We start from the raw sequence: 27,037 nt of genomic DNA, 5'->3' as shown, positions 1-27,037 counted from the left end.
TGATTGAAAGAGGCAGACGACGGCGACCACTGCTCCCGTTCACAGCAGACTGATTCCGAGAGTCGTTTTCGTCGCTCTGTCTCACTCTCGCACCTATAAAGGACGCCCCATGAGTGCGAGAGGGACAGAGCGACGAAAACGACTCTGCTCGGGGTCGGTCTACAGGCCGGCAGGCCAAAAGCATCGAGCACCTCACGGCTGGCTGCGGGGCTAGGCGGGGCTAGGCGGGGCCAGGCCGGGGCGGTCGCCCCCGCCTAATGAACCCTGCCGAGGACAGCAGGCAAGCCAGACCAGGACGATTCCGCGCAGCGCTGTCGCCGCTCTGTCGCTCTCGAACTCACGGGGCGTCCCGGGGGAGCGCAGGGGAGGCGGCACTTGGTCGGAATCAGTCCGCAGGGAGCAGGAATCAGAGCCCCGCCGGGCCGGGCGCGCCCTGGGGCCCGCCTAGGGGCCCGCCCCGGGGCCCGCCCAGGCTAGCCCTCGCCACTCACGAGAGCCTCAATTGGCAAAGACAACCCCCGCGGAGAGCCCGAGAGCACTGAAATTGGTACGCCTGACTCGACCGCGCGCTGCGCAGCGCTGCGCTACACAAGCCCCGCAAACGACCTGGCCTGGCCCACGCGCCGGGCCGCCCCGGACCGCCCGGTGGGGTGAACCGGCGGGGTGGTTTGGTTCGCCGAACCGCGTCCTCGTTTGTGTGACTAAGCAGACTGATAATGAGTGTCCAGACTACTGCCGCCACTGCTGTCTATTTCAGGAAAACAACAAAAGACCACCGTTCGGATAATACCTTTCTGGATCAAAGTCATCCCGGGCAGTGGACAGCGCGACTTGCGCTAGCTATTTTTGTTTTTGGTTTTGTTTGTTCTGCTTGCCCGGCATGACAAATGCAGGCCATCCCGCAGTCGTGCTCCGCTTTACCGTCACATTGGCAAACGATTATTCAACCTCCGGACTGCTTCCACGCGACACTAGCGAGTCCAGTCCGCACCGATGACGTCACGTCGGAAACACCCCCACCCCCTGTCCCTCTGCCGGGGAAGCCCCAGACCGCCGGGCACGACGCGGTGTGTGTGCGGTCGCTCTCTGCCCAGGGTGCAGTCCACCGCGAATCGCCCCGCCCCGCCCCGCCCCAAGGTGCGCCCACCATTTGTTTTCATTACGTCCCGGCAGGGTAAGCGGAAATCAAAGCAAAACCACGCGGCAGTGACACCCGCCGCCCGCCTGCCCCGCCTGCCCCGCCAGACGGGCAGCAGCCGAAAACTCCCTCTCCTGAAGCACGCGGTACGGCCAGACAAAGAAATGCCTCGCCGCGCGGAAAACCCAAATATATTTCAGCTCTGCTCTTTCGTCTCGGGGTCCGTCTGGATGTGGTGCCGGCCGGAGCGCCGCACTCGAGAAAAACCACCGGCAGAGGTCGTTCGCCCGTGGTTCCACCCGCCGAATTTGGAAAAGAGTTTCGAGGGAGCATGCGCCTTCCCTGAAATCGTGCACGACAAAGCCTCCCTCGATGCGAATTTTCGGGCAGGACGATGACTCCGTGATTCTCGGTCGTCGTGAAGGGGTGGTTAACGAGGCACGGCGGCACGGCGCTCGGAAGCGAGCCGAAGGTGCGGCCGGAGGCAAGACGGGGCCTTTAGCGGGCTGATTCCGAACGGTAATTCCTTCTCTCCGTCTCTCTCGCGCACATGGGGCGAAACTATCACCGCCAAGGGTGCGAGAGAGACAGAGCCAACTCAGCCTGCATGGCCCAAGGCGCCCAAGGCGCCCAGGGCGCTCGAATTACCTCGGGTCGGCGGTGGACAGCGACGCGGCTCGCAGCCGCTCCTCGTACATCCGCACCCTGGAGGCGCCGGACAGAGCCTGCCGCTTGAGCATCAGGTGGACGCGGCCGTGGAACAGGACGCTCAGCAGGATCGGGATGATGAACCTGGCGGCATGCCGCGGGGCAGGACAGGCGGATTAGTATCGCGTCGTGTCGCTCCAGCGAGGCGGGGGCGAAGGCCGTGACACTCACACGCCGGCGAAGGCCACGCAGATGTAGGTCTGCATGTCCTCGGCCAGGTTCAGGAAGCAGATGCCCACGCCGTGGAACTGCTCGCGCATCAGGCTCTGCAACCGACAAAGAAATCCGTTACAACAACAACAGCATTGCTTGAGGGCGTCGCCGTCGCGATGACAGCACGAAGCGCCGCGAAATGTGCCGAGCGCCACGGTCCGCCAAGATTTAAGCGGTGCCGTGCGTCTCTCCTAAACTGCCGGTTGTTATGAATGTGGAAGGCGTCGCCGGCCGGGCTGCCGGTGCTCTGTTAGGGGCGGGGGGCGCCGCGGGGAGCCGTGGCGCCGTCCTGTGAGATTTAGGGCGGGAAGGCGGCATCCAAGTCGGCACCAACTACATCGTCCTTTCGTCCTGTTCGTTTCCAACTTCGCGCCCCGCACTGGCCCCTAGGATGACGTAGCCTAGCCTAACCTCACCTAACCTTGTCGAACCTAACCTAACCTTGACCAACCTACCTAACCTTGAGCAACCTACCCAACCTTGACCAACCTGACCTAACCTTGACCAACCTAACCTAACCTGGACCAACCTGACCTGACCATGACCAACGTACCTAACCTTGACCAACCTAACCTAACCTTGACCAACCTGACCTGACCTTGACCTACCTGACCTGACCTTGACCAACCTAACCTGACCGTCCTAACCTAACTCTGCCCAACCTATCCTAGTCTTGCTTTACCTAACCCAGCTAGCCGGTGCACGGTAAAACCATTACAAAACCGATACTGCTGAAAGTCCGAGGAGAACTCCCTGGGAATGGACCAATATTCCTGGGGCTCCCAGGAGATGGTTTTACCGTGTGGGGGCAACCATCAGCCTTTCTGTCTGCTGTGCTCTTGATTCATCCCCGGCGCTTCATTACGCCCCCGAGGACGTCGCTTCGCGCTTCGCGTTCCCCGCAAATATGTCACTCACGAATCCGTCTCGCGTAACGCGGGGCGACGCGGGGCGACGCGGGGCGACGCGGCCCCCGCCTTTAACGAGGCCGCCGTTTAATTAGAACGATCTGAATGCGGAGGGCGGAGCGGAGTGGAGCAGAGCGAGACGCGGATGGCGAGTCTATGCGACGTGACAAGGGCGGCCGGCCGGGAGGGGGTGGGGGACAAGGCAGAGGGAAAGAGGGCAGTCGTTGAAAAAAAAATAGCAAACACAAACTGATCCAGGTCTGCGGTTGACGGTTCCACCAGAGCGGCTCCAGGCGACCTGTTCGTTGCCACCGGCACCCTCATTTACCCATTTGCCCATTTGCCCACTCACTCGAGCCATTATTGTGTCGTGTCCGAGTCGCGCATCGCGGCCCGCGGATGAATAATTGATTACTTCTTCCCCCAAACCGCGACCGACCGCGACACTGTCTCGGGGCCGACGGGGCTATTGCGGGGACGTGCCCCCCGCAGCGCTGCCCGCCAGCTCGGTCCGCCCGGTCGGTTTGCCCGGACAGGCAGAAGGACGGGGTGGCCGTCCAATGGGCGTCGTTTCGTTTTCGCTTCTCGTACTGCAGACTTTCGTCGCTCTGTCCCTCTCGCCCCCAAGCGGGATGCCCAATGAGTGCGGGAGAGACAGAGCGACGAAAACGACTCTCGGAATCAGTGTGTTCACCCTGAGCAAGCACGCAGGCGAGTGCCACGTGGAGGATGGCGAAGGTGGGCACCCAAGGCACGGCGCTGCAGGCACTAACGGCCTAGGGCTGCCCGGTTGGCCCGGGCCGCCGTCCACTTGATGGCACGATGATGAGCTCGAAAGAAGGGCCGGCAAGCCTTGGGCAGCCTCTCGTGACCATTGTGCCGCTCCTCGCTGGGCCACGCCGGCCACGCCGTTAGCCGGCCATTACAGTGCTGTGCGCTGCTGCTGGGCTGCAGGCGGATTCCGCGAGTCGTCTTCTTCGCTCTGTCTAGTCCGGCGCAGTCCGGTGCAGGTGCGAGAGAGACAGAGCGACGAAAACGACTCTCGGAATCCGCCTGCTGGACCGATGCGCCCATCTCTCTGTCTCCCTCGCACGCATGGGGCGGCTCGCATTGGTGCGAGGGAGACAGCGCGATGTGCCGCCCCGTGCGCGCCCCGTGCCTCCGCGTTGCGCCGCGTCTCGGCGACACAGCTGCCCCACAGCTCGCTCACAGCGGCCCTCGGGCCGGCCTGCGAGGCCCGATGCTTCCACGGACGGGAGGAAGACGGACTGCGGCGCGGTGCCACGCCGCCCCTTTTTCTGTCGCCTAAATAAGCAGGCGGCCGGCCTTGCGTTCTCGCCGCTCTCGCTCGCTTTTTGTTGGCGGCGGGGGCGGCGGAGGGCGGGGGGCGGCGGGGGCGGCGGGGGGGCGGCGGGGGCGGCGGGGGCGGTACGACGTGCTGGTGCGACGGGACGCGGACGGTCGCGTCGCAGCGCCGCCATCCAGGACGGCCAGGCGACGGCCAGGCCACCCAGGACGTTGCATCTTCTCGGAAACAAATTTGCATCGTTATCGCAATATTTGTCGACTTTAATAATTCTCGCTGCGACGCCGACGCGCCGTGGCGCCGCCAGAGACGCGGAAAAGCGCCCCCGCTGTCTTGTTCCCCCATTTCGGCGGAGGGAGATCTCTCTAAATTAAAGTGCAGATGATGCCCTTTCTGCCCTACATATACATCCCAACCTCACCCCGAAAAAAAAAAGGAAAAGGAAAGCAAAACTAGCAAGAAGTCGCCCCCGAAAAGTCGAGATATTAATTACCAGTCGCAGACTCGGGGCGAGCAGCGAAAGCAGCGAAAGCAGGCCGGGGGGGCTGGACTAACAACGGCAAGCCAAGGGCGGGGAAAGCGGGAGCGATTGATGGAAAAGGGGGAGGGGGAGGGGAGGGGGATTCGAGTGGTTGAAACGGGAAACACTGCCGGGCCATGCCGGGCACCTTGGGGGCCTGTAGAGGGGCCTGTGAGGGGCCTGTGAGGGGCCTGTACAGAGAGGCTTGCAAAAGAAAAACAAAGAAAGGCAATGCGCACGCCACTTGGCTATCTCCGCCGGCCCTAAGCAGCTCCAACCCCAACAGCAGCCCGCGGCTGCCCACTGCCGGAAAGAAAAGCAGACACCCCCCCCCCCATCTCTTTTCCGCCATCGCGCTCGCCACAGACCGCAGATATCGCTGTTTGAGCAGGCTTTATTGCCGCGTGGTAAATCGCCTGCCCGCGCCTCGCGCTCAATGTGCGCGTCTTCCCTCATTCGCCCCACTCGCTGCGTTTTGCCGTTTTTCATCCCCAACCTCGGCCACTTTAGACGCGGTGGGTACGCACCCCTCCAGGACGCCCCATGAGTGCGAGAGAGACAGAGCGACGCGCTCCTTACAGTGCTCGGCCATGGCCCACCACACTGAATCTGCGACACGTCGCGCTGCGCGGTCCCGGCATGGTCCCGGTGTGCGAACCACCACGACGTCACTCCGTCACTCCGAGCCCCGCCCACTCCGAAAAAAGGCAACCCAAGAACCAAGGGAAACAAAAACACACGGGCGCTGTTTTCTTCTGGGCGACTTCTGTTTGGTCTGGAAATCTACCGTCGAAATCATTCTTCATTTCCTCGATTTCCTCGTTCCTTTCGCCCCGGGCTCGACGATGACGACGCAGAGTTGCAAAGAGCTGCAGTCACAATACAAATAAACTGGGTCGCTATTTCCTTGATTGGGCACGGCAACGTGACCGAGGGAGGAAACTTGCCGCTTTCGTTGTACACACAATTTTGCAGTGGGGCACCCCTTGAACGTAATGCGGCTCGTGAGCTGAAGGGGGCTTGCTCGTGTCGTCATCCGGACGCTGCCACGGCCTTGTCTCTGTCGTGTCGGACTAGTCTACCCCCTGGCTCGCCCCCTGGCGACACAAGCGACACAGGATTCTGAAGAGTCGTTTCGTGGCTCTGCGTCCCTGTCGCACCTATGGGCCCTCCCGGGGAGTGCGAGAGAGACAAAGCTGGACCGTACTTAGCTGCCACACTGTTGTCCCAGACACACAGGGGGCCAGAAGACCGTTGGAGGCGCCCAAAACTCTATACGCGTTTTGAGCTCCCGCTAAAGAGGACTCGAACCGAACGTCTGACCCTATCAACGGGTTCCTCGTTCGGAGAGCAATCCATTCCCACGTTCGGTTCGAGTCCCATTCAGCGACTCTGAGCTCAAAACTCGTCCGGGATTTTGACCGCCTCCACCAACCAGTCTTCTGGCCCACTGTGCGTCATCGACACAAGAAGCTAGACTCACCCCCAAGTCGAGGTACGAGGTGAAGGCGGGGTAGGGCAGCACGATGAGGCTGCTGACGATCCAGATGCAGCACGCCGTCACGTTGGCCGAGAAGGGCTCCGCGGCCGGGTTCTTGTGGAAGCGGCACCGGTCGTAACTTATGGCGCTGAACGTGAGCATCACGACGTGCAGCGGCACGTCCTGGAGGAGAAACAGAGAGAGAGACTATGAACGTGGTGCGCCGAGCGGCGCGGGTCGCGCTGTCGCTGCGAGCGGCGCGAGCGGAGACGCCACGCCACGCCCTGCGCTGGAAGAGGAAGGTTCAAGTATTCATGACTGCGAAGCGTAGCGAAGGTACAAAGAAGCGGGAGCCCCGAAAACTGTCAATTTACAGGGGGTAAAGTTTGTAGATCGAAGCAGTCGAAGCAAACCATAGTTTGAGTCTGGTGGCCCTCGCCTCGGCACGGGGAGACCCTTGTTGGCTCTGTTTGCATCCTTTCATCAAGCGTCGGGTTGGCCCTGTCGTGTCGACCTGTCGGGCCGGCCGTCCTACGGCTCTCTGCCAAGCCGCCGCGCCGCCGCGCCGTCAAGCACTGCTGCGGAGGATGTCCTCCCGCGGGAAATCACGTCACCTGGACGCCGAGGACGCCGACGGCACGGCAAAGGCCGCCCCGCCGCCCGACCGCCCCGCCGCCTCAAACAACAGTACAGAAACTTGAGTAGTGCGAGCTCTGCCTGCGTGGCGTAGGGCTCCTCGCCGACTGCCACAGGGCCGGGCGGCCTACTCGGGAAAGCGCTTTCGTCGCTGTCTCTCTCACAAGCATATCGCGTTCCGTGGAGGCGAGAGAGATAAAGGGAGCGCGGCGGGGCGGCCAAGGCGCCGCCATCGAGTCCGCGCGTCATTCCGATTGACCCGCCGACGCAAAAAGCCATTCGCTGGTTGCTTATGCATGCGGAGGACGGGACGGGGGCTCCTCCTTCGAGTGCTTCGTCGCGCTGTCTCTCTCGCACCGGTACCGTGCGCCCCACGAGTGCGAGAGAGACAGAAGCCGGCGGCGCAAGGAATATCGGATACACAGTAGGCGCAATAAGCAGACAATTCGGACTCTCGACGGCGCGCGGAGAGAACAAGCTGACAGGTCCTCGCCGCGCTGCCGCCACGCTCAAGACCCCCGTCTCATTCCCAGTGTCCTCAGCGCCTCGCTGTCACGCCCCCGCAGTGGATCCGCGAGGACAATTTCCCCCCGGCTGAACAGCATGCCGACGTATTCATCGGCCAAGAAGCGGCAGTGGGTCGGGCCGGGCCACCCCGAGCCTCCTCCGAGTCTTCCCCGAAGCGCCCCCCGAGGCCTGCCTCTCCTCCCGGCTGAAATTCAAAACAAACGCTACGCCTGCCGGGCCCGGCCCGCGGCACAAGGTAGAAACCCTGAGCCAGCAGCAACAATATCCTACTGCTGACGCCACAGACCTGCCCCCTTTCTCTCTCTCTCTCTCTCTCTCTCTCTCTCTCTCTCTCTCTCTCTCTCTCTCTCTCTCTCTCTCTCTCTCTCTCTCTCTCTCTCTCGCACCCACACCCAGACCGCGTTGTGCTGCACCTTTCGCCGCGCGGTTTATGCGGCCCCCATGCCAGCCCCGGCGGGTGTGCTGCCTGCCGGCCGGGCTGCCCTGCCGCGGCGCGCGCAGAGCCGCGCAGAGCCGCACAGAGCGCCCGCGAAGTCGGGGTTAGGCAACCCTGCGGGCGAGCGCGCTCGGCGGGACGGCCTACCCGGCAGGCTGTTCTTGACAGGCCTTCGTCTCGCCGGTCTCGCCGCCGTGCCGCTCCGCTGCGCCACGCTCCGCCGGGGAGGGGGGGGGGGGGGAGGGGAGGGGAGGGGAGGGGCCTGCACTATATTTCCGCACGCCGGCTGATGGATGCACAGGTGGATGCACTCACAGTGCCGTACCTCGCCGTGCCGAGTGCGCCGAGTGCAGCGCAGTGCAGCGCACTGCAGGGAAAGGGAAGCTCCTCTCGGCGCCCGCAAGATTAACGAGCACGCCACGCCACTGTGTTTTATCGGCGGATTTAAGTCTCGGCTCCTTCGCTCTTTCGTTCGGCGTTGTAGTCGCGGCGCTTTGCGGCAATTAGCTCTCCTCGAGTGGCGACATGCCGACGGCACGACACTGGTTGGCAGGCTCGGACTGGCCAGGGCAGACAGGCAGAAAAATCTGCCGGGGCCTTTGGATTTGTGACCAGTAACGTCACGAAGTTGGTCAAAAAGTGATTGAATCTCCGAAAGTGGCCGTTTTCGCTGAATTTGAGCGGCCACTGCTTCGATCTAGTTGCGGCCAACGGCCTCCCTCGACGTCCTAGTATTCTTAAGACCCTACTCTTTCATGCCCTGTATCGGGAAGACGTTGACCACAACGATTTTGCCTTTGACCGCAACGATTTTGGGACCAAAGTTGGTCAAAAAGTGGTCGAATCTCGGAAATTTGCTGATTTTGCTGACTTTGGGGGGCCACTGTGTCCAATCTAGTAGCCGTAAAAGGCCTCCCTCGACGTCCTAGTATTCTTAAGACCCTACTCTTTCATGCCCTGTATCGGGAAGACGTTGACCACAACGATTTTGCCTTTGACCGCAACGATTTTGGGACCAAAGTTGGTCAAAAAGTGGTCGAATCTCGGAAATTTGCTGATTTTGCTGACTTTGGGGGCCACTGTGTCCAATCTAGTAGCCGTAAAAGGCCTCCCTCGACGTCCTAGTATTCTTAAGACCCTACTCTTTCATGCCCTGTATCGGGAAGACGTTGACCACAACGATTTTGCCTTTGACCGCAACGATTTTGGGACCAAAGTTGGTCAAAAAGTGGTCGAATCTCGGAAATTTGCTGATTTTGCTGACTTTGGGGGGCCACTTTGTCCAATCTAGTTGCCGTAAAAGGCCTCCCTCGACGCCCTAGTATTCTTAAGACCCTACTCTTTCATGCCCTGTATCGGGAAGACGTTGACCACAACGATTTTGCCTTTGACCGCAACGATTTTGGGACCAAAGTTGGTCAAAAAGTGGTCGAATCTCGGAAATTTGCTGATTTTGCTGACTTTGGGGGGCCACTGTGTCCAATCTAGTAGCCGTAAAAGGCCTCCCTCGACGTCCTAGTATTCTTAAGACCCTACTCTTTTATGCCCTGTATCGGGAAGACGTTGACCACAACGATTTTGCCTTTGACCGCAACGATTTTGGGGCCAAGTTGGTTAAAAAGTAGTCGAATATCGGAAATTTGGTGATTTTGCTGACTTTGGGTGTCCACTGTGTCAAATATAGTTGCCGTAAAAGGCCTCCCTCGACGCCCTAGAATTCTTAAGACCCTAGTCTTTCATGCCCTGTATCGGGAAGACGTTGACCACAACGATTTTGCCTAGGCTATTGACCGCAACTTGTGTGGGAGCGGTAGACTCACAAAGTTGGTCATGAAGGGTAAAAACTATGATGATCGGGGGCCTTTTGCCGTCTTATCTGCCGGGGCCTTTTGGGGGCCAGTCCGAGCCTGCTGGTTGCAGAAAAAATAAAAACATTCGAGGAACTGTCTAGAGATATTGTTGCGCGATCGAAGCGGCCCGGCCCGGGGTGTCTACGACCCTCCAAAGTAATTGCCTGGAAGGTTGAGAGCGAGTCCGCCTCGAGCCGCCTTGGGCCCGGGCCAGGCCCGGCCAGGCCTCGGCTTCGGCGGCGCGTTTCGCCGTGTTTCTGCCCTTAAATGTATTGAGAATACCGCATTATCGCGCGGCGTGTTGCTTTAATCCGAATGCAAAGTCAGGCCGGGGCGCCAGGGGGCGCGCGGGACGCACAGTGGGCCAGAGGACCGGTGGAGGCACACAAAATTCTAGACGCGTTTTGAGATCCAGAGTCGCAAAATGGGACTCGAACCGAGCGTCTGACCCCGCCAATGGATTTCTCGTTCGGAGAACAATCCATTGGTGGTGTCACACGTTGGTTTCGAGTCCCACTCAGCGACTCTGGAGCTCAAAACGCTTCTAGCATTTTGGCCGCCACCGCCGGTCTTCTGGCCCACTGTGGGACGCACCGCGTCGCACCGGTCGCCCCGCGCCGCGAGGGGCGGACCCCGCCGTCTCGGGGCGCCACGGTGTAGCGCAATGTGTAGCCCGCGCCGTTTTCATAATGATCTCACAGAAAACACAACCACAGCGCGTCGGGCCAACGCGTTTGATAAAACGCAGCTGCACTCGATTGCCCCACGCCGTCGTCCCTTGCAGCCTTGCACACGGACGCCACATAATCGGCCGGCGCGTTGCTGTTTCGTGAAAATATTCGACGAGCTCCGCAATTTAATCGCAAGCAGGCATCTCTTGAGAGGCTCCGGCCGCTCCGGCCGCGCCGGCCGACTCGGGCAGCCGTTGCCTGCCTTGTGGCCTGCGCCAGCGGATCGGCACGGCGCGGCGCGCAAGGCAGAGCAGAGCAAGAGCGGCAAGAGGATGCCACGCGGATTGGCTGAAATCGGTGGCGAAGGGCACGTCCCCCGCGTAGCCGAGTGCACTGAGGCGTCGGATACCGGAGTTGACGACGCGGGTTCGAATCCCGATACGGCGCCGCCGAGATTTTACAGCCGGCCTTATCGAGGAGTGTTACAGCGGGCGTGCCGAGTGTCTGCGCAGCGCCCCGCGCTCCGTTTTCGTTTTATTCGGAACGGCCAGGCTGCTCCTCGCTCGAACAAGCGGGGGTCACGTCTCTGCCGTTGACACGGGAAGAGGACCGCGCCAGTAAGGACTGAGGACGAGGCTCGACCTCCCACAGTGGGCCAGAAGACCGGTGGAGGCGCCCAAAACTCTATACGCGTTTTGAGCTCCAGAGCCGCTAAACAGGACTCGAACCGAACGTGTGACGCCACCGATGGATTCCCCGTTCGGAGAGGACTTCATTGGTGGGTCACACCCTCGGTTAGAGTCCCATTTAGTGACTCTAAAGCTCAACTCGAGTCTAGAATTTTGGCCGCCTCCAGCGGTCTCCTGACCCACTGTGCCTCGGCCCTCATCAAACCGGAGCCCTTGGAGCGAATTACGGGCCACCTGGCTCCGCCCAGGCCGGCCGAGGCCGGGAAGACCGAGACCATGCACCCACAGCGGAAGTCTGTGTTTCTTTCGTCGAGTCCGGCTCCTCGCAACTTTTGCTGCCCCGTGGAAACTAAGTGGCCCCTCGAGGACGCCAAGCAGGACCTGCCCTCGGCCCCTCGGCCCTCAGGAGGACGACGACGACGACGACGACGGACACTCAGCCCTGCGCAGTTAACTGCCCGACTGTCCTCATGTTACGACTTAAATTACTGCGGAACGTCGAGATAGCTCCCGCACAGTGGCCCACACTGCCAGCGTTTAAGAGTCATCATTCATTGTTTGCGATATAATTTCAAACTTTGATGGCCGGGGACTTTGTCGTCAACGACGGTAAACCAAACTGACGATAAATTTCTAGTCGCCGTCTTGCACCCTTTTTTTTCGTTTCTTTTTCTTCTTTCCTAGGAAAACGGCCGTTTCAAGGGGGCGTGTTCAGGTGCGGGCTGCGAGGCTGCGAGCACATGGCTGGCAGAAAGTAGCTCAAACGCCGCGCAAGTAGCCGCGGCCTGGTGCGCGATGCCCGGTGCCGTGCGGCCCGGTGCCGGTGTGCAAATTCATCCTTATTGTGCTTTTTGCCGCCGCGGCGCCGCGGCCGAACTGGCGCGCCGGGCTGCGGCTTGCTAGGCATTAAGGCCGGGCAGCTTCGCCAGCTTGCTCAGGTACGCCGAGCGCCTCGTCGAGCGCCTCGTCGAGCGCCGCGCCGGGTGGTTAATTCCACTCCAAATAATTAATTTGGGCCGACCAGCGCGAGCACCGCGGGAGCGGAGGGCGAAGGGCAAGGCCTGCCGCTGTGCGACCACAATCTGCCTCGCCCCTCAGCCCCGCCCCGCCCCGCCCCGCCCCGCCCCGGCCCTTCAACCCCGAAGACGCCCGCCACCCCACCTTGGCACCGCCGCCATTTGTCCAGACTGGCTGACTCGCGCAAGTTGTAAAAAAAAAGAAAAAAACAAAGAAAGGGCCGCGGCAAATTGAAGTGCAAACTTGCGTCCCGTCTCGGCCCTCCACCCTCCGCGGCCGCGGCGGCCACGGCCGGCCCGTGGCTGACCGCCGCGGTGCTGCTTCCACGGCCAGTTAAAGAAAACACGGTCTTATTGCCCCGGGCTGTAGACTGGCTCCGACGAGGGGGAAATCACTCTTAAAAACTGTGACCCGACTAATCCCTATTACGTTCTATTACGCTATTACAGAAGGCTTATTACGCTCGAAAATATTCAGATTTAGGCTAAAATCGGACCCTAAATAGAGAAAATTTTTAAAAATTTGGCTATTACGCTATTACTATTACGCGTAATACTAGGAATCGGTGACCCGACTATTACGCGAGTGATTTCCCCCTCGGGCTCCGAGAGTCGCTTTCGTCGCCCTGTCTCGCTCGCACTCGAGAGGCGTGCTGCATGGGTGCGAGAGAGACAGAGCGACGACAACGACTCTCGGAATCAGTCCGGCGGGGCTGTGGGTGCGGTCCCCCTCGCGGTCCCCCTCGCGGACCCCGCGCCGCAGCCTTGCCCCGCCCCACGCACAATCGCCTTTCAATGAGATCGAAATAAAATACAATGAGGCTGGCGGGCAGAAGGCAGGGCCTCGGAGGCAATCCCGGTTCGGGGAGGTCGCGCTGCCTCTCCTCGTCTGCGCCGTGTTTTCCTCTTCGGGGTGCTTCTCGTCCCTCTCGCTGCCGCCACGCTGCCGCCGTGCTGCCGCGGCGCGCGCGGCCGGGTGCCGCACTTTCCGCCTTGGCGGATTGGCCGCTCAGGACGTTCATGACCCGCGCGAACCCCTCTTCCCCCTCGGCTCCCTGCGCCTGACAGGAGCAACACCCAAAAGACGCATAATGCGGCTCGATATCCTGCACAAAGTCGTACAAGTTTGAGTAAACGCAAAGTTGCTCGCCTCACCAGAAGGCAGCGAGTTCCTCCATGTGGGAACCGCGCGTTCACGGCAGACGTCACAAAGCATGGCGTTGGGAAGTCTGCCGGAGGAACCATGTGCGCGCCGCCGACAGCCGCCCAACCCTCCGTTCGCGACCCACTGTTTGGCCTCCTCGCGGCACCGGGGCAGACGCTCGGGGAAGGCCGCCCCAGCTGCCGTCAAGGAGGCCGGCGCTCGCTCTCGGCCAAGGTCCAGATTACCGCGGAGCCCGGCGCGAATCTTGTAAACAAAACGGGCAAAATGAATAATGAAATTGGAGGACATTGAGTTCCAGTGGCGCGGCGGGCGCGGCGGGCGCGGCTTGGCGCCTAATCTCTAAAAGTGCCCCTCTTGCGAAACTTGTTGGCTGCGGGGGACCCCCCCCCCCCCTTCCCGGCTGGGGTTGAAAGAAGGCGCGCCCAGTGGCGTGCTGTCTCCGCGCCGCAATGAGACCAGCACCAGCCAGCACCACCAAGACCTCGGTGTGACAAGGAGCGCCCGACAACCAGAAAACCCGGAAACCCGAAAACGCTATATGTGCCGAGCAGCCGAGCGCCGCCGCGGCCTGCCGACCCAAGTCCGTGGTTCTGGCGGGGTGCGGGCGAGGAGGCAAGCCAAGGGCCGCAGGTGCGTGGGCGGCCGGCGCGGCCTCGGCGTGGAGTAGCGTAGAGTGGAGTAGCGTGGCGGCCCCGGAGCCGCCAAGAACGCCAAGCCAAGGGCACCGCCCTCTCATGTTTTTCCAACTTTGCGGGGTCCGAGAAGGCGCCCGCCGCACTCGCTGATAGCCAGGGTAATTTTGTTTGCTTTTGTTGACTTTTTCCTTTTTTTTTCCTAAAAATGCAGTATTGAAAGACCAAGCAAGCAGCACCTGTTAGCGCGGGTGTCGTGAATGCAAAATCCACTCGGGCTAATACCACTGGCATGGCGTCTTTTTCCTTTTTCAGTTCGTTGCTTTTCATTAACTGGGCAGTACGTATCGCATGGTGCTTGTGCTCGAGCGCGAGCACGCTGTGCCACCCAGACACCAGTGTGCGACCCAAAAGAGAAACGCAATTTCGGCGGGCCGAATTGAATTTCCATCGAGGGGATAAATGATTTCATCGCAAATGATGGCGTCCTTGAATTGAACGCTGCAGACAAAGGGACGCGGGCCAGGACGAGTGTGGCAGTGTGGCAGCTGGGGACCGGGCGGCGCAGTTCCTGGCTCGGGGCGGGGCGGGGCGGGGCGGGGCGGGGCGGGGCGCTCGTAGAAAGGCATAAACCGAGCGTGACGTCCTTTATTTGAGTGTGTGAATAAAGCGCACGGTCGGTAAGTCTTACTCGAGACCAGCTCTGCCACTTCCGAGAGAGCGGCCATTTGGGCCGATTCGCACATTCTCCCCCGCGCACTCGCACACGCTCTCTTTCTCTCTCACTCGCACTCTCTCACGTAAGGCGCCGTTCCCGCTCGTCATCGGGACTCCACTCTTTCTAATTGCTTCCGATGCTTTAACGCGGCGCAAAGCAGGGCGGCGATAGTGGCGCGTTGGACTATAGTTTGGGGTGGCCGCCTGGCCGGGCGGGAAGGCCGCGCTGTGTGGGCGGGGCGCGGAGCGTTGCTGGAATCAAGATCGGCGTCCGGCCCGGACAATGGGCCGCTATTGTTCGATTGGCCGCGGCAAAGGCAAAGGGCTTTCTGTATGATGCTGATTCAGTTGCAGCTCTTCATTGTGCTGCACACAACCCCCGCACGCCCTGGGCGCTCTGGGCCATACGGCTTTGCGCCCGCCCCGGCGCGCGCCCCACGGTCAAATTAAACCAAACAATGCCCTGTTCGATCGGTTTGGCTCGGCCCGACGCAGCGGAACAAACTCCGCGGCCCGTCTAACCGCGCAAGAAGCTCGCGCGCCAAATATTGGACAAACGGCCCGTTTTACAGCCGCGGTCCGCGCGGCCCGGGGCCCGGCCCGGGTTGGCCGGCGGGCTGGTCCGGGCCGTCGGCGACCCGCTGACCGAGTGCCCGCCGACTCCGTAGGGCTTTACGACTGCCTTGCAGGCCTCGCAGGTTGCAGGGAGGCTGATCCGGAGGGGAGGGGAGGCCGCCAGAGGCAGCGGGCCGCCGACGGGGGCGTCGGTACCGGCGCGGTACGTCCCGGCGCGGTACGGCGCCAGGTAGCCGCCAGCCCCGTATAAAAGGCGGGCCCCGCCGGCAGTCGGCACTCAGTCTAGCTCCAGTCCGCCCCACGCGGCCCGCACCTCCTCCACACGCAGGCGGACATGAACGAACAGGTGCGTATCGTGTTTTGTCTCAGTTTTCAATTCTGAAAAAAAAAATCAAAGTTGTACGAAGAGAGTGTATCGTTAGGACATTACTTTTTGTGACATAGGAACTCGTGAAGAGGCGGCGTTTGGTCCATAAAAACTCGACGCGGGAGTCTCTTTTTGTTCCGCGATTGCTTTCGTGTCCTCTGGGTTTAATTCCGCCCCGCGGCTGTTTTTGTTAGCGCGTGAGCTCCCCTTTTGTGCGCTTTTTTTGCGTATAAACGGTCAAAATGGTGCAGCCGATTATCCGCTTCCGCACCCCGCCCGGCTCGGCTCGGCTCGGCCCGCGCTGCCTTTGCGTGTGATTATGCGAGTGAGAGTGTCGGCGCCTCGCGAGTGCGCTGCCTGCCACCAGTGTGCAGTCTGGCCGGTCTAACGTGCGCATGGTGCAAACTGCGCCCACTGGGGCTGCTTTGGGGCGGCACGCGCCAGCCGCCACTCTGTCGATGCCGCGCCGCGCCTGCCTGCCTGCCTGCCTGGGGATGAGGGCGGCGCGCGTGCTTCTAGTGTAGGTGATGTCGTCGGTTCTCGCCGATGCCTGGTGACACGGACCCTCTTTGCCCCGGCAGGCCATGGCGGCTGGTCCGCTGCTGGCGGTCCTTTCGGCCCTGCTCGTCGGCGTGGTGATGGCGGCCCCCGCCCAGCCGCAGCTGCTCGCCGACAAACTGGTGGCCGTGCCGCTGAACCAGGCCGTGGCCGTGCCGCCCTCCGCCATGGCCGCGGCCGCCGCGGCCTCGCACCAGGTGCCCGTGCGCGTGGGCCTGGCCGGCGCCGTCCCCTTGGAAGAAGCCGTGGCCGCCGAGGACAGGATCCGCATCTACCCCGCCAAGACGAAGCGCTCCAACAGCTTCTTCGAGGCCTACAGCAGCAGCCACGGCGACTACCACCACGGCCACCAGGCGCTCCACCACCACAAGCACAAGGCGGAGCACAAGCACGGCCACAAGGCGGACCACAAGCACGAGCACAAACATCACCACGGCCACCACCACGCCCACAAGCACGAGCAGGAGCACAAGCACGAGAGCCACCACAAGCATCACCACACGGACCACCACCATCACAAGCACGAGGAGCATCACCATCACGACCACGAGGTCCACCATCACCACAAACATGAGGAGCACCACCACCACGAACACAAGATCCATCACCACCACAAGCACTCCGAGGAGCACCACCATGCTCACAAGAACGAACACGGTCACAAACACCACGAGCACCACAAACACGAGCACAAACACGAGAACGAACACAAGCACCACCAGCAGCATCACCACAAACACGAGAACGATCATCACCACGAACACCACGAACACCACCACGAGGGCCACAAACACCAACACGAGGAGAAGCACGAGCATGGTCATCACCACCATCACAAGCAGGAGCATCACCACAAGCACGAGGAGGAGCACAAACATGGCCACAAGGAAGACCATCACCACAAGCATGCCCATCACCACGGCCACCACCACAAGGAGGAGCACCACCACAAGCTCCACCACGAGCACAAACACGGACACAAGCACGGTCACCACCACGGCCACGACCACAAGCACCACGAGGAACACCACGAGAGCCACAAGCAAGGACACGAACACAAGCACAAGCACGAGGAAAAGCACGAGCACAAACACGAGGAACACCACGGACACCACCACCACCACGGCCACGAACACAAGTCGGACCACAAACACAAGCATCATGCCAGCCACCACCACGGCCACCACAGCGAGCACCACCACCACGGCCACCACCACCACGAGGAGCTGTTCCACCACGGCCACAGCCACAACAACTACAAGGCCGAGGTGGCGGCCTCGCCTCTCGACTTCGGCGGCGGCCTCGAGCTGGGCAGCCTCTTCTAGGCCTGGGGCAGGAGTTCCAGTATGTGATACTCATCACACTGCTTGTTCTGTCAGACAGGATGTGTGGGTGACATCCTTCGGGCTGATTCTTTTCTGCACTGTCCTGTTGCTGAGCGAGGAGTATGACGTTAGCGATAGTACCACTGTTACCGTGTTCAGAGTTTATCCTTGTTGCTTCTTATAAGTTTTCCCGCAATGTGAAAAGTACGACGGACGTGTGCTGTGAATAATGTGTCGCTTCAGTGCGCTTAGTCGGATGTGCGAAGAAAGGGTGTCCTCCTTCTGTGATATGTCGGCCCGGTCTTGCTAAGGATCCCTTCTCATTGCTTTGTAAGGCACCCGTGCCAGCGCCATGCACTCACCGAACTGTGCAACGTGTTGCAACCAGAGGAAACTGACTGAAAACTTTTAAACGCTCCTCGGCCGTTGCATCATGGGCCGGTCGCAACATTTTGCCTGCTTCTGTAAAGTCTCGGGCCGTTACTCTTATTATGGCCCGCGGCTCGCGGTTCCCGACCGAACGTGTTATTGTCAACTGTGTTATTGCTGGGCTGCTATGTACTTGCACCATAATTGTTTATTGTTACCATGAAACCAAGAAAAATATTTTTGTAAAAAAAAAGAAGGAAACTGTTTTTAAAGTCATCCAGGGTTGCAATAAAATTGCGTTTAAAATAGACCGACGTTCTCATGCTTGCCACGGTTTACCCCATTTTCCCCCAACACACTGCAATTGGACTGAGAGAAACTCGAGTACTGTACAGCAACACGTGCACTGCGAGCCCTTCAGCCCTCCCCCTCCCCTGGCTTTCTGGAGCCCTTCGCCCTCCATCATTCCGATGCCGACGCATAACTCCACTCCATCCCTCGCTACGGTGCATCCCTTCCGGGTCCGTGGAGCGCAGCTGCTTACAGCGGAATGCTCCTCACATGGACATTCCAGTGACGGGGCTCGAGCAGCAGCTAGGCGGCAGCTAGGCAGCAGGCAGCCCAAGTTTACCTCTTCGCAGCCTCGCTGACAACTACGACACGTGGAAACTCCCTGCTGCCCAGTGCGCGCTGCGCCGCTGCGCCTCCCCGGGCCCTCCCGCCCAAGTTGCAAGTTTCGGCCGTTTATTCGCAGGCAACAAGCATGGCAGCAATGGCAGCGCCGCCTGTGGGTGAATAACGCCTTCGCTCGTGTGAGTGGCGTCGTGGTGGCGAGTTTGGTGGTCGCCCGCCCCGCCGGCCCCGCCGGCAAGTTTGGCAGTTTGAAGGCGTCAGTGGCGCGCACAGCCAGCACAGCTTGCCGGACAGTCACCCTCTAGAGCCGCCATAGCCAAGCCGAGCAGCGGCGACGCTTAATCTGCGAATAGCGCGGCCAGCCTGCCTGCCAGGCTCAGCCGCTATTCCGAAGAGAAGTTTTCATCGCCGCGCCTCTCGTGCGTGCGACAGGGACAGAGCGACGGAACGACTCCTTCGGCATCGGTCCACTGCCCGGCGGGCACGCTGACGCTGACGCTGGCCGGCCGAGTCGGACCGCCAATAACAATGCACGGCGCTCCACTGCGCGGCGCGCGGCACTCGGCCGGCGGATGGGCCGACCGAACCGACCCGCGCGGCAGTCCGGGCAGTTAGTACTCGGTACCGGGCGGTACCTGCCTGACGCCGCGCCTGCCGGGCCTGCCGGGCCGCGGCCACTGGAGGAAGGAAAAGTATCTGAAATGTGGGACAGCGCGGACGGCGGCGCGCCATGCTGCATGCAGCCAGCGGCGGGAAAAATAACAACGAAATGATGTGCAGAGCGGAGTGCAGGAGGGGCTGGCGGGTGCCTCGTTATGGGGTAACAGGGCGGCCTGGGGGTCGAGGGAACGAGGAAGGGAAGGGCGAAGGGAGAATTCAACCAGGACCCTCCTGTGGGTGCCAAGAAAAAGTGTCCACGCTGCGTTCGCCACGGCTACTTCTTCTAATGGGTGGCTGGCTGCGGCGCTGCGGTCGACGACGGCGGCGGCCAGGACCGCCATCGGGAGGGCCTCGAAGGGCAGAGAAAGGAGACGGGGCCCCGCGGGGGCGGCGGAGCGCGCCGGCTACTGGCTGAATAATCAGGGGATCGCTATCGGGGGCACGCGCGGCCATCGGGCGGTGCATCTAATCTCGACGTGCTCCCGGACTCCTGGACGTGCACTGGATGCGCCTCGGGCGGCACGGCGCGGCAATGCCCCGGCCTGGGGCCAGGGCCTGGCACGCACCAGGTGCAAGAAGCTCTTCCTAGATCCCCCGGCCCGCTCGTCCATCTGGGAATCGGCCCGTGCCAGGCGCGGACCCCGCCCTGCCCCTCCCTGCGCACAGAGGGCTTGAAGACCGGTGGAGGTGGCAAAAACTTTCGACGCATTTTGAGCTCCAGAGTCGCTGAATGAGACTCCAATCGAACGTGTGACCCCACCAATGGATTGCTATCCGAACGAGGAATCCGTCGGTGGGGTCGTTCGGTTCTAGTTCCATTTTGCGATTCTGGAACTCAAAACGCGCCTAGAGTTTTGGCCACCTCCACGGGTCTTCTGGCTCACTGTGCTGCGCCTCTCCGGGGCGCTGGGAAAAAGACGCCCCCACGGTGGGCGAAAAACGAAAACCGGTGGATCACCGAGTGGCGTTCGTGCTTGCTTCGGACTTTGGCCGAGGACCGCTCCTTGCAAATCTGTAGCCGCTGACTGGCTGCCGTCCAAGCCGTCCGAAGCGCGGGGCGAGGCGCGGGCCCGGGGCCCGTGCCATGCATTTTTGGCTTCCAATCGACTGCTCCAGAGTGATGCATCGCTGCAAATGGCGGCAGGCAATGCAGTAGTGGCACCATGGTGGCAGTGGGGAGCCGCGAGCAAGCTGGAGCACGGCGCCGCAGCAGGCCGTCTGCCCGCGTCTGCCGCTGCGCGTTGGGCTGCCTACCTACCGGGGCCACCGCCCGGCGGCGCCAGCCACCCATTCAACGCCACTTCTGCCAGGCAGCGTCCTTCTTTCATGGCCGTTGGCTCGACACCCAAAAGCGGTCATAAAGGACGAGTCGCAAGGCCCCGGGCATGCGGTATGGCGCCCCTTCAGCCCTCCCCCGGGCCCTGGCTGCCCCCGGGCCCCGGCTGCCCCTGGCCCTCGGCCCCCGGCCCCTGGGACGCGGCCAGGACGTAAAGCCCTCGCGCCTACGGTCCCGCAGCCACAGTCCCGGCCAAGAATAATGGAAAAATCTAGACTACTTTGCAAATCCGGCTACATGGGCGGCCGGGCACAGCCCCGGGGCCGGTAGGGGCCGGACGCTCAGCAGATGAAGCAGCCTTTTATTTCTGAGGAATAAACCGACGAAAATAGTGATGGGCTTTCCCTCCGCGAACCCGAGTAGACTCGATGGTTCGGTAATCGAGGAGGGGCCGGCGGAGGACGACAAGAATAAACTAGACAGAAGGAGGCCTTACCTGCAGCATGGGCAGCACGTAGCACATGACGGGGCCGAAGACCCAGTTCTGGATGAGGAGCACCACGACGGACAGCGGCACCACCACGCCGCACTGGAATATGTTGGCGGCGCAGGCGTTGGCCAGCAGCCGCACCGTGCCCCTGTTCTTGTTGGAGCGCGCGCGCGCCAGGCGACACAGCCGCGCCAGCGCCAGCCCGTTGAGCAGCAGGCCCAGCACCACCAGCACGGCGTACATGGCCACGAACAGGACCCACGTGCCCTCGATGGCGGGCCGGAGGTGCGGCTTGGAGAAGTCAGCAGTGTCGTTGCGGAAGCCGCTCAGGAAGTTGATGATAACCTCGAGCCACTTGTGGCTGATGGTGCCCGCCGTGCTCATGTGCTGCAGGTCCTCGTTGGTGATGCTGGACAGCCCGGAGAGGCGGTGCGCGCCGTGGGGGCTGCCCGTCCCGGACACGCCGCCCCACGTCCCGGGGGAGATGCCCCGCGTACTGACAAACAAAGCGGAAAAAATGAGATCGTGCCGCCAGAGCGGTCGCCAAACAGGCCAAACTTTTTGCAACCATGTTGTGAGCCCAGCTCAGTGTTTTCGTCTGCAAGGCTGGCGCATTCTGCGAAGCTATGCCTGCCTCTCCGCCGGGGTCGTCGGGATCCCCGACCCCGACCCCCGTCACGCGCGACCCATTACGACCCCAGATAGGCTCGCTGGAATTTCGGACCGCGGTCCTTCAACCTGGCGGCGTCGCGTCGTCGGTCCCGAGCGAGAGCGACCTCCCCCCCTCCCCGGTTCAATCCTCCCTCCCTCTCGCCCGCATCCCCTCCGGACGGCGCAACGGGAAAGATCAAACGGGTGCCTTCGCAGCTGTAAATGTGAAACGGCGTCATTCGGGCGGCGAAAGCCCCAAATCGCGAACCGAAGAGCCCCAGAGCCCCGTGACGCGCGCAGTGGCGCAGCGAGCGCAGCCAGCCAGCAGCCAGCGCGCGGGGGAAACACTCTGGAAGGAATGCCGGCTTTGGGTGCTTTGGGTTTCCAGCGAGGCAAGCGAAGCGAAACAGGTGGCGTGGGCGGCGCGTCGCGGCGCGTCGCGAGGGGCTGCGGGTTGGCTTAACCGCGCTCGCACATCCTGCGGGCGAATCTTGAGCCTGGAGCCCCCGCCACCCCGCCCCGTGTGCGCACCGGCAGCGCTTTCCCCTGGTCATTGCACAGGCGATCCCGGTTTGGCGGTGTGGCACGGCGTTCCCGGATCCGGATACGTACTCCTCATTTGGAAACTCGTTAACCAGCTTCCTACACTTTTCCCGCCGCTATGATTCGGCTGAAGTGTGTGTGTGTGTGAGAGGGGGGAGCGGGGGGGGGGGGGGGGGTAAGCGCTTTGATTGGGATTTAATGTGGCTCCTTGTGATGGGCACGTCGCAAACGTCACACACACGCTCGCCAGAGGACTTGAAGTTGTCGAGTTGATACAGTGCTCACTCCAGCTAAATTGGTAAAAGTTTTAATGGGTGAACTGTAAACATGAAGTTTTCATCGCTTTTCCTCAAGACTTTGCAGCACCTACCACCCCACCCCTGAACTGAGAGCTACTTACCTACTTTCACGGGCAAGCCGCTCGCTCGTTTCAAAATGTTTCCCATTCTATTTGATAAAAGTATTGGCGGTTCTATCGGCACGGGGCACTTCGGCATCATGATTAACCACGGCGACTCAAAGAGTCCAAGTTTTCAAGTTTGAAGTCGAAAAGAGGTCCGGAAGTGGGCGTCGGGTGGGAAGGGAAGTGGAGGCAGCCCTCTACTTCCGGTTTCCGGCTCCAGTCACCCCGTCCCGCCGCGTCCCGCCGCGTCCCGCCGCGTCCCGCCGCGTTCCGCCGCCCTGCTCGCGGCAGAGGGGACGTGCAGAATCGCCCTCGGCCTCCAGGCGGGCCTAGCCGCCTAGCCGCGCCCTCTAATCGTGCAGGGGAAACAACGGAGCAACTTTGCACAATGCAGGCCGCCAACTTGGCCATAATTAAGACGAGAACGACGGGCCAAGTTAACCTCCTTCTAGGTCGCTCGGCAGGAGACACCGAGGCCTCCTTAGGCTCCGCCCGCTCCGCCCCGTCCGAACGTTGGCCTGACCCCCCTGCCGCCGCCTGCCCGTCCACCACCCTGCAGACTCGTCGCTCTGTTTCTCTCGCACCCACACGGGGCGTCCCATGAGTGCGAAGGAGACAGCGTGACGAAAGCGACTCTCGGAATCAGTCTACTGCCCGGCACTGCCCGGGCTGCTCGGCGCGAGGCGCGGCGCCTGTCAATTAGCTAGCGTGGCCCCGTCCCCTCCCCTCCCCTTTCTTCCACGCGCCAACTTCCGCGACACCCGCGTGGCGGCGTCCTCACAGCAATATTTCCAGGCCTGCAGGGCCACATGTGGGGGTTCCTCTTTAGAAGCGGGCTCGGGGTGAAGTTGAGCGGGCCGCAGAGCCCGGCAGCACCCTTCTGTTTAAACCTTTGTCCGTATGCGAAATGTATCCTTGGCCCCGTCACCCCACTACGCCGTTATAGTGATGCCCACAGCTAAAGTTTTCTCGGCAAGGGCAGAGTTTTCGGCAATCTCTTAGAAGAGCAAACAAATTTTTCTGCTAAAGGGTTGGTCTGGATCAAAATCGAAAATAATTCTTTTCGCGCGTTTTCTCTTGCACTCATGGGGCGTCCCGCTCACTCTGGTGTGCGAGAGAGACGGAGTGATGCTCTGTTCGGAATCAGTCTGCGGCCGGCGAGACGGCCGATGAGACGGCAGGAGTGGTCTGCGCGGGAATCTCATTTAATGCCGCGTTTTCTGAAAAGGCGTTGGCTCCAGGCTCTCCTCCTTGGGCTTTTGTCTCTAGGCCGGGTGCTTATTTTCTGGCTCTGTCTTGTTTAGAAAAAGTCCATCGCGCCACCTTTTGTCCCAGGCTCTGGCCTGAGTAAATAACGGGAAAGGGGCGACGGGGAGGGGCCGGGGGCTGTACGAGTCCGTTTCCCGCCAAGCGCTCCTTTTTAAACAGAGCCGCACCCTTTCGGCCCCCCGCGCATGAAAGCACCAGCCCCTCGCACTGTATCACGTGGTGACGGAGCAAATGCAAGAAAAGGCCACACGGGGCTGCGGGCTGCCTACCCACCAGGCCGTGTCCTGCCCACCAGGTGGGCCCCACCTGCCCTGCCCTGCCGCCCTGCATGCCGGGCTGCCTACCCACCAGGCGCCCCCTGCAGATCCATGGGTTGAGGTCTCGGGTCAGGTGCAGCCAACTTTAGCTCAAGACGCGTTTAGATAGATGTGTGCGTGTACGAGTGTGTGTCTCTTCGAGGACGGCTCCTTACCTAGACGCTGCGGGCATCTTGAGGCGTTCCCGCGCCGATCGGGGTGAATCGCTCGCGGCGTGGCTAGACCAGGCTAGACGAGGCTAGACGAGGCTAGACGAGGCGGCGGCGCACAACGCCTGCCAAGTTGGTCGGCGACAGTCCCGGGGGGCAGTCGGCAGTCCCAACTCCGGTCCAAGTTAAGCTTAGATATCCGTCTTACTTTGAGCGGGTTGGAACTTTACTGATCCGGGCCCGCGAGGCTACTGTGATTCCGCGGCCCGGGATGCCATCGGGTGGCCCAGCACGCCCAGCACCCCCGCGACGACAGCGGCCCTGAGGCCTGAGGGCGGCGACCCGCGAGGCCCCCGACGGCACGGCGGCAAGGCCCGCGGCGCTCACGCGTACAAGTCCTCGGCCAGGACGCCTCGCCTCGCTTCGCCACGCTCCCGTTCGCACCCTCCGGCGCCACCACGCGATCTGGTGGGGACGCGTGGCGGCCTGGCGCGTCGCGAGGGCTGCGGGGCTCCACGGCGCCAGCATCCACTCCCACCCCCTGCAACCCCTCCCCCTCCCGCGCGACGCGTCGCCCTCGGCACCACGCTGCCGCGAACCGTGCTGGCTGGAAACACCCCTAATAGTGGCTAAGCTGAGGTGCGGCCTGTGACTGCAGCACCAATAAAAGGCCCAGCACTTGGCTCACTCGGCCGCCCCGCGCCCCGCCCGTGTTGGGTTCCTGGTAGAATGCCCTCCTTCCTCCCTCGCGGTCGCCAGGCTCTCCGCCCTCTTGCGGGGACCTCCCACCCGGTGGGGAAGTCCCAAGTAACCGCCCCCTCCCCCTCCCCCCGGGCTGAGTATTGAGAGTGCGCATGCCCCCAAGGCGAAAGTAAGGGATTTTCAGAAACGTACTCTTATGTCACTTGCCATCATTCAATTTATTGAGAAATGGAACAAGTTATACAGGACAAGTCAACAATTTGACAAAGACTCATCTTTGAAACTGTGACATCAGTACCTCATCACCAGTGTATCACATAATGGTTCTTGTTTGGTATACATTGAAGCAGCTCCTTGTTAATAAATTAGAAATAATATATAATAATATATTAAATTTTCTCTTACACTAGACAAATAAATAAACTTATTCAGATAAACATAAATTCCTAAACGTCAGTTAGAGGCATTGAAAACAACACATAAATTCCATGAATAAATCAAAGGCAACAATGAACTACTTATATGTTTGGCTTTGAGAGTGATGTATTGAAATGGTCAGAAGGACAACATAACATAGAAGTATTTAAATAGACTAAGACTTTGGGCAAATTCATTAGTAATAAAATGAGACCTTGTTATTAAAATACTCAAATCAAAAAGAAAGTTCCACCCACGTTAATATACAGGTATAGAAGTCATGTCATAGAATATAAAGGAATATAATAAAAGGTAAAGGTATGACAAGCACCATATTGCATAAATAATGTTTCTTGGTAAAATCAGTCTACAAAAACTCATTTATGTGCTGGGCTTGATATTCTCTGTATCCATCAACAAAGTAATATTGCTGAAACATAAATAAAATGAAGCAATCAATCACAACCTTCAGATACAAGAACCAGATTGATAATTAATTGTGACGCAGTTTTGAATATTTCACCTGCATTGTTTGAAAGGCTCCATTTCCAATGAGCTCCCGAATTTTGAAAATTGCGTGTGCTGCTGTCACATCTTCTTCAAGCTCCATGTAGAAAGCAGCAAGAATCACACTGACTCTTCCAAGAAGGCTTCGAGCACTGTAAAAATCACAGAATTACTTTTGAAATTTTGGTAATCTGAAGTAGAAGTTGCAACTGAAAGCAATACTCACTGAATATAAACTTTGCTGCCACTGAGAAGTGTGTTCCAAAGGTCCACTAAAACTGTTCGAATATCTTTGTAATCAGGTGACAGGTCTGGCTCAATGGAGTAATGATGAACTCTTATGTCTTTGCTGTGATAGGCATCGAAAAGTTCCCTGACTCTGAAATATGACAACTCACTCTGCTTGCAGAGACAGAATACATCAGTAATGCCATTGTCAGTCAAGACCTCTGTGAGGAATAACAAGGACAACATTTTACAAGTTAGTTCAGACTCAACAAGGATAACTGGCACAGCAAAACAGCATTTACTTACTTATGTCCTGTTCAACATTCCTCCAGGTTGTTTTAAATTTCATTCCCGGTAATACACCGACAGCGACAGACTGCGGCTCCACGATTTTTGAACAATTGAACCTGTTTCAGTAAACCAAAACAGAATAAATGACAAGAATAAAAGGGCCAAAATAATCACAAAAACATAACCTGAGTTTGAAGTTATGGCAGTATTACCAAGTCAGAGCGAGGGGACAGACGGCTGAATGGTTCGGTATGCTCATTTCTGACCCTTTTCTGCAACAACTGAGCTGCCCGTAGACAAAATAGGGCCAAAAGTTACAGAAAACAATGCAAGTTTGGCGTTTAGCGTCTGAAAGGGCTGGATGCAGACGGCAAGTTGGAACGTACGCGCAGGCGCAGAGCAGACGAGAGGTGAGCGGGTGACAATGTAAACTAACTTTGAAACAAGAAATGTTGTACATAAAAGGACAATATTTGGTTGTGTTTAGCGATCGAGACTGTACAACCCATCAAGCCTTTACAGTGGTAATGTTCTTGATTCTTTTCTGCTTTTTCTAACCCAAAGATTGGTTTAACTTTATCATTTCTATTTTGATGCGTTGGTCATCCGGAAGTCCCGGAAGTTTTCATTCCCTTCCCTGAGAAGATATTTTGAATTTGTTAGTTCAATTCAGCAGGCCGGCTGACTGAATAT

General features: G+C 59.9%; 2 protein-coding genes across 2 annotated transcripts in view; both read right to left on the bottom strand.

Annotated features, from left to right (window-relative positions):
* Positions 1–24,530, bottom strand: part of LOC117641056 (orexin receptor type 1-like) — a 28,344-nt gene extending 3,814 nt beyond the window's left edge. Inside the window, exons 1-5 of the mRNA XM_034378155.1 lie at positions 24,206–24,530; positions 20,874–21,363; positions 6,277–6,456; positions 2,018–2,112; positions 1,787–1,930 (exon numbers count right to left, since the gene is read on the bottom strand). Coding sequence (XP_034234046.1) covers positions 1,787–1,930; positions 2,018–2,112; positions 6,277–6,456; positions 20,874–21,363; positions 24,206–24,222 — 926 coding nt within the window. The 5' untranslated portion in view covers positions 24,223–24,530. The remainder of the gene's footprint in view (positions 1–1,786; positions 1,931–2,017; positions 2,113–6,276; positions 6,457–20,873; positions 21,364–24,205) is intronic.
* A 570-nt stretch (positions 24,531–25,100) lies between these two features.
* On the bottom strand, positions 25,101–26,754 carry LOC117640917 (cyclin-dependent kinase inhibitor 3-like). The gene is made up of 5 exons (XM_034377938.1): positions 26,557–26,754; positions 26,360–26,460; positions 26,052–26,274; positions 25,842–25,977; positions 25,101–25,748 (listed from the first exon to the last, which is right to left on the bottom strand). Exons 1-5 carry the CDS (start codon positions 26,601–26,603, stop codon positions 25,686–25,688), a joined length of 570 nt encoding a protein of 189 aa, XP_034233829.1. The 5' UTR covers positions 26,604–26,754; the 3' UTR covers positions 25,101–25,685.
* Positions 26,755–27,037: the final 283 nt, after the last annotated feature.

The sequence above is a fragment of the Thrips palmi genome, unplaced genomic scaffold (genome assembly GCF_012932325.1).
Source record: "Thrips palmi isolate BJ-2018 unplaced genomic scaffold, TpBJ-2018v1 HiC_scaffold_15, whole genome shotgun sequence".
NCBI lineage: Eukaryota > Metazoa > Arthropoda > Insecta > Thysanoptera > Thripidae > Thrips > Thrips palmi.
This window is presented reverse-complemented; position numbering and strand designations above follow the sequence as displayed.

What these genes read in the sequence shown, in the direction of transcription:
- LOC117640917 (XM_034377938.1), bottom strand. Translation starts at nt 26,603, where the DNA reads ATGAGCATACCGAACCATTCAGCCGTCTGTCCCCTCGCTCTGACTTG. An exon ending in TGTCCCCTCGCTCTGACTTG is followed by an intron (nt 26,461 to 26,556) that starts GTAATACTGCCA and finishes TTACTGAAACAG; the next exon opens with GTTCAATTGTTCAAAAATCG. An exon ending in GAATGTTGAACAGGACATAA is followed by an intron (nt 26,275 to 26,359) that starts GTAAGTAAATGC and finishes TATTCCTCACAG; the next exon opens with AGGTCTTGACTGACAATGGC.